Source organism: Ceratotherium simum, chromosome 23 (assembly GCF_057802395.1).
Source record: "Ceratotherium simum simum isolate JZ-2026a chromosome 23, ASM5780239v1, whole genome shotgun sequence".
Taxonomy (NCBI): domain Eukaryota; kingdom Metazoa; phylum Chordata; class Mammalia; order Perissodactyla; family Rhinocerotidae; genus Ceratotherium; species Ceratotherium simum.
This window is the reverse complement of record NC_141922.1, coordinates 38281878-38296247: the sequence shown is the minus strand read 5'-3', so window position 1 is coordinate 38296247 and position 14370 is coordinate 38281878. Positions and strand designations below refer to the sequence as shown.

Genomic DNA, 14370 nt, shown 5'->3' with positions numbered 1-14370 from the left:
TAGTTCCAGTTCCAGGATGAAGTGGCAGGCCCACGTCACACAGAGAGAGAGAGAGTAGCAGAGCAAGAGACAGAACGCAGTTTTGAAACTGTAATTCAGTGTGCTTTCCAAGAAGCCATCTTTTTTCCAGCTATCAGCAGAGGAATTACCACCCATTTCTCTCTGGTTTACAACTCCTTAATGAAGACAGATAAAAATCATATTATGATGTTGGCAGTTCCTACCTCTTACCACAATGTAACCTGGAAACCACGCCATAAGACTCTGTCTCCCACAGGAGCAACATTAGGATTAGTGATGCATTCTCAACCAAGGATATCATATCAAATAAACCAGACACAACTACTAATGTATCATAACAGCAGGGATACAATGGCCATGAGCCTCAGTAAACATTTAAAATGGTAAATTATGTTCCAACTCATATAACATGGGTATAAGTACACTGAACGAAATGAACTCAAAACTATATTCTAGCCATAAAAATGTAATAGTGAACATTAAACATTTAATAAGTGCTATTTTGATTTGCCTCCTTAGGATTTAGAAAAGCTTTGTGGAAATGATATATTAGACGGTTGTGGTCTCTTAAAAAGTCACCTAAAGAGGAAAGGGCATTAAGGTTGTGACCTCATCTGACATTCTAACTGCTAGAATCCATTGTGTCTGCTCAGTTATGCACCCAGGTTCTTGGCCTTGTGCTGAAAAAGCCAAGGTCCTGGCATGGGGCTGGTGGTCTAGTGGGGGAGATACATACACAAATGATGCTCTATTTTGTCAAATTGAAGATACCATTGATTCTAAGATACCATGATTTTGTGTGACACTAAGAAAAAACACTGCCAATTAAGTTATGACACAGTGCCGCATGACAGCACTGTACGGTGCATGAACTGGTCATGCAAGTCTCTCCTGGCTGGTAATTGCTTTCATTTCTTCTGAGGCATTTGGCGATTTCTCCTGCCTTTGGCTGTACTGCTTGGCTTGTGCTAGGCAGTCCTTTTGCATATATCTCAGTATAAAACAGAGCAGTTTCCTCTCACCAGGCACATAAAGCACCTGGTTATTGCTTTGCAAGAAAATATGGAACTGTGGTCATTTCTTCATAGATGAACATTTGTTTTTCTAATATAAAAAGGAACCCTGCCACTCTTTCTTTGCCTTTCTGTGTAAATGATAACTCCCATTCCATGCAGAATCATAATGTAAACTTTTTCAAGTAATTTTAAATGATAATTAGACTGAACACATGTAATATATTAACAACAAACATAATTCAACTAAAGGGAAAACAATATGAACAGCTGTGTATCAGTTAGCTATTGCTGCATAACAAACCACTCCAAAATGAAGACTTGCTTAAAACAATACAATTAAAGCAATGCAATTACTTAAAACAAAAACAAAAGTCACTTAAGGAAGATGTGCTGAGGCTCTTTTCCTCTTCTATGCTCTTTAGTAAGCCAAAGCATCAAAATCCACCCCTTTATCTTTTTGCTATACCCAAAGTACTACAGGAGGCTCTATTAATGCTTCCTTGATGCCTAGAAAAGCTCATTAAAAGTAACGACTGACCCAACACTTCTCCCCTTTCTTCAATGCTACCTCCTTCGTTTATGAAAAGCTACAGAGTGCAGCAGCTTAGAAACCCACTCCAAAAAAGCCACCTGCAATAAGTATTGTTAAATCCCTTTTCTACATCCTCCACATCCATGCCTACTCAATCCTTTGTCAGGAAACTTGATGTTCCTCCTTCTTAAAAATGTGGATGGTACCAATTGCCTTACAGAGTTATTATGAAGCTTAAATGAAACAATGCATTTAAAACAATTAGTACAATGTTGGGCCCACTACAGAGCTTAAAGCCAACATCGTGTCAGGATGAATTCTCATTTCTGGGGATACAGCAGTGACAAACAGATACCTGCTTTTATGGAGAAATCATTCTAGTAGTGAAAGAGACAGTAAACAGATTTTTAAAAATGTATATAAACACACACACATATCCATATAATATATACAAATATATAAAATGTCAAATGGTGGAAATGCTAAGGGGAAAATAAAGCAAATGCACCAGGATTTGGGGTTTGGTCTGAGTGAGATGGACAGCCTTGGGAGCTTTGAACAGGGTAAGGATCTGACCCACCACTCTGCTGCTGCTTGAGAACAGACTGTGGAACATTCCTATGGAACTCCTTCAAAGAAGTTTTCAAACCTCCCTCCCAGAACGGTCAAGTGAGGCGTGGGAAAGGCTCAGGCCTCCAACTTGGTGAGGGTGAGCACTGCAGGGAGCTGGTGGAGCAGGTGGGAGAACTGAGGAGGGGGGTGACTGGAGTGGTATCACGGATGCAGCATCTGCTGATCATTCCACGGCTTAGCAGAACCTTCACCACTGAGTCAGAGAAAGGAAGAGAGGCCAAACTCTAAATTTACTTTTCTGGGGGCTGAGGGAGTGAGGGGTAGGTAGGACCAATTATATAATTTGCAGGGCCTAATGCAAAATAAAATGGGGGGGTCCCTTGTTCCAAAATAGAATTTCAAGATGTGACAGCAAAGCATTAAACTAGCGTGGGGCCCTTCGGAGCATGAGGCCCACTGCAGTTTCACAGGCCACGTGACCATGAAGCTGGCCCTGGGGACAGGTGTGCTACTCGTTGGCTCAGGGAAAATGATCATGCCAAAGTGAGATTTAGGGACCATGTGTGACTTTAAATTATCAGACATATCCTTCTAGGTTCATGTAAATTAGCCTAGATGATGGAGTGTCAGCTGCAAATTCAGAGGGGTTGTTAAAATGGAGGTAGAATTCTTTTTTTTCCCTCTAAACTCCTCTACTTCTTTTTTCTTTTCTTTTTTTTTCCCCCTATGGTAAAATATACACAACATGTATCACTTTAACTCTTAGTAAGTGTACAATCCAGTGGCATAAAACACATTCACAGTGTTGTATAACCATCACCACTATCTATACTTAAACTTTTTCATTATCCCTAGCAAAAATTCTGTACCAATTAAATAATAATTCCTCCCCTCCCTCTGGCCCCTGGTAACCTCTATTCTACTGTCTGTCCCTATGAATATGCCTCTTCTAGGTATGGAGGTAGAATTCTTAACTACTACCAATTATTTTCTAACGGTTTCAAACCCAAATGGCCTATGATATATGATGTTCTGATAGTTCTTGGTTACCCTCACCTGCATATAGAGCAAATCTACAGCTGCTCTGCAGTCCATCAGCATGGAATCGAGGGCTGGATCCATGTACCTGCATAATTCAGGAGCGTTAAGTTAATTCACATGACATGGCTGATGGCACCCCTGGGAGCAAGTGCTCTCTGAAGTGGGGCCCTCCACACTTTGAATCAAGGTCCCTTTCCTAACAAAGCCACACTCCTCTACTTACCTAGTCTTCGATTTGTCCCCCTACCTCTTCTGTTTCCTATTTTCTTTATACTGTAAGCTCTTGCCTGGTGGGCTCTCAGAGTAAAGCTTTAGGGGAATGGTCTGCATCCCTATTCACATTCAGTCCCATTCTTGGTCACCAAGTCCTGCATGCCCTTTCCCCACCCTACAATAGCCGGCACATTCATCTGCCCGGTACCCAGGTCACCCTCATCTCTTGCCTGACCTGCTCCAGTAACCTCCTCACCAGGATTTCTGTCTCAGTCGTGTTCCCTCCATCCCATGTTCCACATTCTAACCAGAGTGGTCTTTCCCAAGTAACCTTTCAGACTCTCATAGTCCCAGGAGTTAGGTCATTTTTCCTGCTCATTTCCCAAGCCCTTCATGGGAAACCCCTGCTTTCATTTTCAGTTCCATCTCTTGCCGCACTTCCCTCCACCACACTACATTCCAACCATGTTTTCTTTTCTCTCCCTCTGCCTGGAAGACCACTCCGCTCACTAACCTCCTTCCTTGACTTATCCGCCTCTCCCTGCAAGCCTCAGCCTCACGTCCCCTCCTCTGAGCCCTACTCCCCAAGGCTGTGTTAGCAGCCCATTCTCTGTGCTTCCTCAGCACCTTGAGTTTATCCTCCTCACTGCTCTGATCTAGTTGATCGTGACACCAGGTGTGAAGACTCCTGAGCCCAGGGGCTGGGTCCTACTCAAAGTTGCCCTTCTGGGCCTTGGCAAAGTGACTTGCAAATAACAGGACTCCGTGTCTGTCTAACGGATCCAGAATCATCAGGATGAACTGACATTACACTTACTGTATAAGCACAGTAACATGCTAAGAACTGACAGAAACGATTAGGAAAGGGAGTGCTACGGCTGATCTCTAACCCATCTGAAGGCAGAGGTACACAAAATCACTGCACTCAGAAGCGTAGGGTTAATAGACCAAGGGGATTGGCTTAGACTAGGAAAAGGATAAAACTGCAGCTTGACTTCATTCTGGGGGATGGAGAGAAGCAACTGAAGCATTCCTATTTATATTCCATTTAGCCATTTTACCCATGACCCCAGGGGCCCCTGTGTGGCAGCGAATAGCAACTGTTGCATCAGCAAGTTAGAGAGCCCCCAGACCCATCCCAGATGGGGCTCTGAAAGGCCAGGGCAGGCACCCTCTAGTGTGGAAGGAACCATCTCATCATCAGAGAGATGTACCAGGGAATTCACAAACAGAGAAAAATCCCTAAAACTCCGACTAGGCCTCATAGCAAGACCTCACCTGCTGAGAATCCCACAGCTCTTGGCCGTTGAGTTAGCCTCCCTGCTCCCACCCAGTAAGACCTCAGTCTGGAAAGAGGCACCTGTGGGATCCTACTCCAGGCTCTCCTCTTCTGGTGATCTGATCCTCAGCTCTAACAACCAAAGCGGGACCTCCTTTCTTCTCAGTTCCCGTGAGTGGAGGCAACCTGCCTGGATCTGAGATGCTGGCTCGTGATGGGGTAGTCATTTAACTTGCACCTATGATCTAGAATTAATCTATTTAATGAAGACATAGGCAAAACCCAATTTCCAGTTCAAGCTTCAAGGTGAGGGACAGAATCCTCATCTCACCTCTGATCTTGAGTTCTCTGGAGGAGCTATGTGCAAGACAGTCTAAGCTCCAGGGAATTTTTTTGTTGTTGTTACTATTATAATTGATATAACAATAACAAACATGATCAACATTTATTGAACATATGGGATTACTTTATTTAATGCTCACTACAATTCTATGAGATAGACTCTATTCTTCTTCTTCTTCCCACTTTACAGATAAAGAAACAGGCTTAGCGAGCTTGAATAACTTGGGTAAGGTTATTCGGCTAAACCCTGGGACTTAGATTTACATATGCTGATCTGAGGAACCAAACAACTGTGCTTAGCCACTTGTTATATTAAGCAGCTTCCAGAACAGCTACTGTCTAAACTCTCAGATGGAACTGCATCCTTTGCCCTTCTCAGGGTTCCACGCCACAGATTTTGACCATGTCTCGGAATACTTTTGAATAGCAGTATATGAACTTCTAGCCTTGCTGGGCATGTCCTTCCAAAATTCAAAGCCACAGACTGGAGCTCTAGCCAGGCTCACAAGGTCAAGACCACTACTATTCCTAGGTTTCAAAATGCCTTTTATTTAAAGCTTCTGTGCTCCGATGACAGAATAACGGGGCTGGGAGAGAGTGAACCAAAGAAGCAATCCGACACAGCCATGGTCATACACACTGGGAACCACAGGCTATAGGATGGAGACAGGAGGGCAGGGAGGGGAGCAGGTGTGTCTTGCTTCTTGTTATTATCTGTTTGTTTGCTCCCCATAGCGCCCCTTGTTTCTGGGGGAAATGATAGTATTTTCTGCAGAGAGGCACTTGTGTCCTATCAATCTAGGAATATGGCTGGCCCTGGTAAACATGCATTTATTGTTAGAATCTTCAGGAACGTAAGCCGAATACTGAGAGTTCAAATTCTCTGCAAGTTGGCTGAGTCCACCCTTTGCCTTCAGGAAATTCCACGGTTCAACAGATAAATCAGACTTGCTTATCATCATCAAGAAATTTCTTCAATTAATAGATTAGTCATCCCTTCCAAAGCAAACCTACAGCCAGTAATTCCTCACCATTACTTGCTTCAATCTCCACACCCCCCACCCCAAACCTTGTTTTTCAAGCCTTACCCCTACATGCCCACCATCCTCATGATAATGTCCCTTGAGTATTTACTTGAGACCAGTGAAAATCATCCTCAACATCCTCTTCTTTAGGACAAATGTTCTGGTTCATTCTCCCCCCGCCCCTCTTCTTCATTGCTTTCCTCTTAACCTTCTCCAAGCTCCTGATCTCTCTCTAGCTGTAGGACTGTGTGTCAGACATGGAGAGACTGACAAGGTCTGATCAGCAATAGTAAGATATCTTCAAACACCTACTGTCACAGTCAATTCTACTCACCACTTCCTGAGTCCAACCTTATAGTTTTCCACTTCAGAACTTCGAAGACTAACATAAGGGAGCTCAAAGTCTGCCAATTTTTTCATGACTACAGAAAGAGGAAAGGGAGTCTTACTGGTTGAAACAGCACAAATAGTGGTTTGTACAGAGGCTTTAAAATGGGAAAATAAAGCATTACTATTGGAAAGAATAAAATCACAATAATTATATTCACTTGCATTTGTATGTAATTTTTAACTTTCTGAAGTACATTCAAAAAATAAATAGCATTTGATCTTCATAAAATACCAGTGCCTTGAGTAGGGGATACTTTACACTGTGATACAGATGAAGAAACAGAGGTCCAGAGAGGTCCAGTGCCTTCACCAGCACACCACAGCTCCTAATGGCCAAGCCAACACACAAAAACTTCCAACTCTAAACCACCTCCCCACAGCTTCTTGAGAACATATTGAACTACTTTGAGATAACTGACACCATTTCACAACTAAAAAACCTTGTAATATCTAAAATGCACTGTAGAGAAAAACAAAAGCTACGTGAAGTGTACTGTCATCTTTCATCTTTCACTATCTCATTACCTCTTTTTTTTTAAGAATCTAAGAACTTATTTATATCACCCACATTTTATAGCAAATATTCCTTAACAAGGAGATTGGATGCTGTGATGGAATCTCCTGATGCCTGAAGTGTAGCACTCCATTCACAAGGGGGTTGTGGCATGGCTGGTGGTCAGGGTAAAGGGGAGGGTAAAGGGCAAGGGTAGAAGGGAGACGGACACCAGGATTGGGATTGGGGCAGGCACAAGAGGAAGCACAGTTACTGGAAAGATCTGCTGTCTTTCTCCTGACCATGCTACCTCTCTGGAGCTGCTTGCCCCCAGCTCACCCTGAACACAGATGCAACCTCCCATCCCCAAACTTTTGATCCAGGGGCTGAGAACAGTAGTAGGGACCACATACTGGGGAGTTCCCCTGGGGGGTGACCAGCCCCTCAGCTGTGGCTATAGCATCTCCTGGGTTGAGCACCTGCCCACACCTGCCCACCCCATCTCCTGGCTGCCCTACATTCTTTCTCTCCTTCTTACCAGAGAACTTGCCCTCCTTGCAAAACCGAATGAGAAATAGGCCGAAGTAGCCAAGGAGCTCCCGACACAGTCCAATTTTGTGTGACACCACCTTTAACCAAAGACAAAAAAAAAAGAGGGGGAGGAGTTGAGTGTCCATCATGCTTACTGTGACACGCAGAATTTGAAATTGCCTGTAAACATCAATAAAAAGTGCTTTAATGGACTAGTGGACATTAAAAGAAACGTTTTCTAAATCTAAAAATAGTACATACTCCTTTTAGAAAATTTAGAAATAAAAAAATTAGAGTGAAGAAAATAAAAATCAGTGCCAACACAATGGACGTAAACTGGCCTCAGCTGAGGCTGGTTGTCCCATCTCACGTGCGGACGTGTCTCCTGGATCATGTGGGTCTTTATTGTCCACTGGAGGGCAGCCGTCATTCTCCATGAACATCTGTCCTGTAATGTCTGCCCCTGGGGCCCACACATCAATTCACCTTCCCGTGCGTGGCCTGGATTACCAGACATTGGGAAAAGGGACGTTCCCCACTGTTTGGCTGGCGTATAAAAGTGTATGAGCTACTGTCTGCCTTTGACACGCCAGGCCTTCTCTGACGTCCCCTGTGATAGTCAAGTCTAATTTATATGGCATTTGCTCAGTGAAACCTCAGATACCAGGCACCAGCTGCCTCACTTCATATTCCTCTTCGACTTTTACACCAAACAGCTTTCATTTCAACACCAATGGTTTTGTTTTTAGCAACCGTCATGAGGATGCAACTTTATAACATTTATATATCCATTCGCCTTTCCTTAGCAGGAACTTCCATGCTGCCACAGACCCTCCCCCTCTCCACCGCCCAGCCCAACTCCTCTTTATGACTGGGCTCCTGAGTGGTTTCTTTGCACGCCCAGTCCGAATTCCCTTGATCACCTCTGTTAACATGTGAGGATTCGCCTTTACAGCACTTTAACCACCGCTCCAACTTCTCAAGGTAGCAGTTGTACAAATACCAGGCTGGAAGGGGTGCTTTTCTTGTCAGAGAGCTATCAATTACCTCGTAAGGCAGTCTCATGAGGTGGATGGGATGAGTGGGTGTTCTCAGTGTAGCTTTGAAAGTAAAGAAGAGCCTGGGAACTTGCCACAAGTTTTACTCAACGCTTCTCCCCATTCTCCTTCTGTCTCCCTCCCCTCCCCATGCCCTTGTAAAAAGCCCCAAGCCAAAACACAGGGCTCCTCTCTGTGTGGGGGTGAGGGTGTGCTGGTAGGGAAAAGAGTGTAAAGACATCTTTTCCTAGAGTAAATACCACCCGTGTCCACTCAAATGAGAGCTCTCTCTTCTCTGACTCACTCAGTGAAAACAGGAATCTTACATGCCAAGGCAGAGAGAGGAGTGGGACAAAGGAGAATGGAGAAGCCTTTAATAATTTATAAAGACACAAACACAAACACCTTCTTTTGAGAGGAGTAAGCATGGACAAAAAGAGATACAATAGTATTTCGTTCTTAGCAAATGTTAACGAAGCTTCAAAACACAGACCCCACCAATAAAACTACATTAGCACAAATGTATAAAAAACAAAAAAGAGATTTTAGCTGGCTGCTGGTCCTAAAGAGCCCAGAAGGATGGGGGTAAAGTGGACAGGAGAAACAAAGTGCGAGTGGTGGCAAAGTGCTTGAGAAGATCACACATTCATTTTTAATTACAAAATTTAAATTACATTTTCATGCAAGCTAGAGAATTTCCCAGCCCCTGGAATGGAATTCACACCTCTGCCTGGCCAACTGCTCTTGTGACCTTTTATGGAAACTCCACCCTTTCAAGGGTAGAACCTCCAGGTAAACTTAGCTGATGCTAACCATGTCAGTATCGTGGGTCTGAATTTCTCACAAGCCAATGTGAATGGAAGAGGGAAAGTACATTTTTCTAAGATACAAATGTACCTCGTTAAATTTATGCCGTTAGTTACAAGGGGACTTGGACAAAATAGATGGTATTGTGGAACCCTAGACTTACTGTCCTACTCAGTTCAGCACTCCCTCTAATATCAATACCAATAATGATAAATAACCATAACCACCACTGCTGATGGAACATGAGCTATTTATATACTTACTTAGACATCATCTTGAAAGGTTAAATAACTCACCCAAACTCACACAGTTACGACGTGGCAGTGCTGTCATTTGACTCCAGGACTTGTCCCAACCCCAGCAGATAGGAGACCCCAAACTCCCACCAGCAGCCAGCTTTACTTGCAGAAACGTCTATCTTGGCCAGCAAACCCAGTATGTGAAAAACATGCAAATAATGATGTCGTCAGGCAGGGCAGGTGCTCTCCAGTTTGTCACAGGCCCACTCATCTCCAAATTATCTAACACCCCACAGCTGCACCCCTGAGTTACCTGCCTGGACCCAGAGATACCCAAGTTTGTGGTCCCCACCCTCATTCTTACTGTCCGTTTCCTCCTTCATTTATGTGTCTGTCTCCCACTCTGCATGTACCAGGAGGGCAATTGAGGGAACTGTGTTTTTGTGGGGTGTTTTTTTTTGGTATAAACCCCTCAAATATTAAGCATCAAAGACATTTGACACTTTTTAGAAAGATCATTCCGGAAATCAGTACAGAAGATTAGCAAGACTAGAAGCAGGGACACTAGTTTCAGGGCTGCTACAGAAATCTAGCTGGAAAATGAGGAGGGCTCGAACTAGGGGCATGAGGATGAGGAGGAGGAAATAGGAAGATGGGGATGAATAGCAGAGAGACTTGGGATACAGTGTCAGTAGGATTGGGAGGTGAAGGAGGAGCCTAGAGTAACTCCTCAACGGATGGCCTCAGCAACTAGGCGGCTGCTGATACCATTCAACCAGGTCAGCAGTATAGGAGCCGAGAAAAAGTTGGGGTGTGTGAAGTGCCTTCAGCAGGAAGAAAGGTCCAAAATCATCATTCTTGGGCAGGGCCAAGATCTAGAGAAGGGTGCTTCCTAATGCGGGTGCTGCTCTTCTGAGGCCAGGAGGGCACGTAGAGCTTGAATCTCCAGGGTGAGAAGAGGAGCCACGATGCAGGGAAGAAGCTCCTCCTTATGGTCTCAGGTAAAGGCGGGCTTGGGAGCTGGGAGCTCAACAGGGAGCACTTCCGTTCATTTCCGGCTCAGAAGGCGTCAGATATGACCCTAGCCCGAGAACTTTCTGTCCTTGGAAAGGTCCTAGAAACTTTCCGACTTCCTCCTGTTTATAACTTTTTATTCTTCCTTGTATGTTTCTCTGGAGGATTAAAACTCCAAAGGAAAAGGGCCTGGGAGTTGGCCCTCGGGAGCAGTGTGTGGGTGTGAGAAGATGGTGTCCCCTCTGCAGCCTAGCTCGCAGGGAGGAAAGGCCTGAGGAGCTGAGCTCGTAACAGTCACATCTGAGGAAGGGGAGGATGCTTTCTGGTCTCATCCTTCAAGTCCTCAGAGAACCAACTAAAACTCAGGTCTGGCCGTCTAGACCCAGAATTAGACCTGCTGCGGCCTTGGTTTCAGGGGTTTTCCCTGTGGGGGAGGAGGGACCACTCTTCCAGGCTTTGAGAAATCCACTATCCCTGTCTGCCAGAACCCGTCACCAGCTCCCCTGGGTATGGCCTGTTCCAGATTCATCTGGGCCCCACCCTCCTTCCTGCTCCCAACCACGGGGCATCCTATAATAAAGCATTTTGCACATTTCCGGCACATCCCGGGCTGAGTTCTAGGGAACTGACGGCAGCCTTAAGGAGGACCTGGAAAGTTGATGCCCACGGGGAAAGTAAAACCAAAGAGGCCCTGAGGACTGGGAGGACTGGTGCAGCTCAGATTCCTTGGTCAGTCTCCAGAAAATCCTACCACCTCTGCAGATAAGTCATCCAGGGTAAAATGATAGGCAGGAAGCTTCCAGAAGGTAACTGTGTCCCAGTCCCTGCCTTCAAACAGAATGATTCCTAATTCAGATCTGGAGGTGGAGTTGAGACAAAGTTCACCTCTAGGACTCTTTCGGCAGTGTCTGATGTTAGAATTTCGACCTGAATACTCCTTCCATCCGGCAGAAATACATCCAGAGAGGCTTTCTTGGTAGTGATGCTGAATGTGTCCTGTAAGCAAAAGGCAAGCACAATAAGCTTCGTGGCACCCTTCAGGGGGCACATGGCAGTGGGAACAGTCAGCCGCTTCCTCTCCCTGGGCCCTGGGGACATACAGTACCCGAAGCACACAAGAGCCAAGTGATTTGGGCGATGTCGTTTTGGGGGTGGGGATGGGGAGGGGTGTGAAGAGGGGCCAAGGCAAAGTTATGACACCCAACTTGAATAATTTCCAAATAAACAACAAAGCATCCATTTTAGGAAAAAAGTTTTTGATAAAATCATCCATGTGACTTTTAGTTGTCTCAGATTTAACTCTCCCATTTTGAATATTTTTGGGCATCCCAGAAGTCCGTGATATGCAGTAATTTATGATTCTGCTACAGCAAAATTCTGAAGTGTGCAAACTATGAGGCCTGTATGGGGAAGCCAGTTGCTCCCTGGCGAGTGGGCACCAGCTGAGGGCCCAAGATCCTAGCTCAGCACAGCTCTGCTCGTGCCCATGCATTCTGCAAGGGGACGCATGTGTGCCAGAGGCGACTGCAGATCTGGGAACCTGTGAAGTTCTTGGGAAGGAGTGCTCTAGAATGTCAAGAACTAGAATGTCAAGAACACACTAGAGACATTGGAAGGCCATCAGAGTTTAGGAAAGTGCAAGGCTGAGTTGGTGCTCAGTTACCATAGAGAGAGGGACCCCAGGAGGAGGCCTGGCCAGTGGCTGCCCAGACAGGCCTCACAGGGCAGCTGCACTGGGGGTGGCTGTTTTCAGCACCTCCTGAACGGCATCCATCAGTCCACAGAGCTGCCTCACCTCTGGGAGGCTGACTCAGGTCACAGCCTTTCTCATCCCAGGTTCCACGACAGGATTAAACCTAATGCCCCAATGCATCCACTGTACGCAGTGAGTTAACCTCTTTCCTAGGCATTTAGAATGATGCTAGTTATGAGTCATCCTTGGGAGAACTGAGGCAAGAGTCACTCAAATCATTTCCTGTGTTCTGCACCTACTATATAAGCCAGAATATTAACAATACAGTTGGGGGGGTATCTCTCTTTAGTGACTAGAATATTAGTAATACTGGTCACCTCCTTCCTGCTATAAGGTTGGGGGGGGAGATCTAAATGTTTGGGGATCAGCTTACCCAGGTAAGCTGACCAGGTGAGACCTGTTCCCTTCAACAGGCAACACCTCCCCTTTCCGTAGTCCTCCTGACCCCCCCGCCCTGACACTCAGACACAACAGATTAGGCACCAGGCTTTGTAGGGAACCAGGGGACCCAACAACTCAGTCTCGTTGTCCAGTACCTCAAAAGGCCAATCTATTAATGACAGGCTTATTTTTCCTAATTTTGTTATCAAAGGGCAAATGTTGACTTTAAATTTTAACCCCCACCCCCGCATACTTATAATTACTAAGTTTCTATGATTCTGAACCTAAGTACTTCAGGAGAGACAATCTGCTGTTTTCCAAATTCAAAGGGTTGGTCCAAAAAACAACATATGGTTATGAATGTATTTATAGCCACATATATAGGCAACATCTATATATAGTACATCATTTATGAATAAACATATCTATATATTTATTATATACAAATATATTGTTAGATCATGATACTGGTAATTATGCTCTGTGCTACCTGCTTCACCTATAGTAGCTCATTTAATTCTCATAACAACTCCAGGAGGCATATACACTTATTAAGCCCCCTTTTTCAGATGAAGTACAAGTTCACCAAGGTTAGTTAAATAGCTAAACAACAAGGACACACTGCTAGATGGCGGCAGAGGCGGGATTCAAGGCCAGCTCCACATGGCTCCTGGGCTCTAAATAAGGTGGACATATCTCCTAGCTGGCCCCAGAAGCTTCTAGTATGAGCCTGTCATCCAACACTGCTATGGACTGAATGTTTGTGTCCCCCCAAATTCATATGTTAAAGCCCTAACCTCCAATGTGATGGTATTTGGAGATGGGGCCTTTGGGAGGTGATTAGAGTTAGATGAGGTCAAGTCCCTCATGATCGGATTAGTGCCCTTATAAGAAGAGACACCAGAGAACTTGCTCTCTCTCCATGTGTACACAAAGAAGAAATTGATTTCTCACAGTTCTAGAAATTTCTGCTTTTTAAGCCACCCAGTCTATATTTTGTTATGGCAGCCCTAGCAGACGGATACAAGTGTAATAATTATAGCATTCCTTTCACTCTCAGAATTGTCCAAGTTTGGATAAGGTATACGGCTGCCATCTTACCACCATAACACCAGCATAAGGTTATGCTGCCTCCCTCCACGTACAATAGGTTTCTCTCTGCATGACATGAATTTGCCAATTATCGATCACCGTGTTTGTCACTTTTCAAACAGTCCTGTGGCTTCTCCCTGTCAGTACTGGCCTCAGAATCAGCAAAGATTGAACTACCTCCCAGGTTTTCCCTTCAAATGTCCAGTGCTGGGACAATCCACTTCCCAGCATCCTCTGAGAATCACTCCACGCCCTTCCACAGAATGTCAGGGCCACTGGTTTCCCTCCTCCAAAGAACAGGTCCTGAGCTCACCCCACGCAACCTTGGGTGACACTTGCTTCACTTCACTCCAGGGAGTTTTGGAAGATTTTCCTTGTTCCCCTGCAGATATGATAACTGATGGAGGCGAACCACAGCAGGGCCAAGACCCCACATTTAGCTGAGATACAGGCATCAGAGATAATAGGTTCCCCCAGGGCAACTGTTCTGAATAGTTCCTTCCAAGGTACACCTTTGCCTAGGTCTTGGGTTCTTAAAGGTTTTTAGCCTATAATAAACATCTCTTACCTGAGGAGAGAAATACTCACAAA

At 45.0% G+C, this 14370-nt stretch overlaps 1 protein-coding gene across 1 annotated transcript in view; it reads right to left on the bottom strand.

The window, feature by feature from the left end:
• SNX31 (sorting nexin 31) overlaps positions 1-14370 on the bottom strand; it is a 63487-nt gene that overhangs the window by 26666 nt on the left and 22451 nt on the right. Inside the window, exons 5-8 of the mRNA XM_087447117.1 lie at positions 11439-11549; positions 7464-7554; positions 6377-6464; positions 3199-3268 (exon numbers count right to left, since the gene is read on the bottom strand). Coding sequence (XP_087303243.1) covers positions 3199-3268; positions 6377-6464; positions 7464-7554; positions 11439-11549 — 360 coding nt within the window. The remainder of the gene's footprint in view (positions 1-3198; positions 3269-6376; positions 6465-7463; positions 7555-11438; positions 11550-14370) is intronic.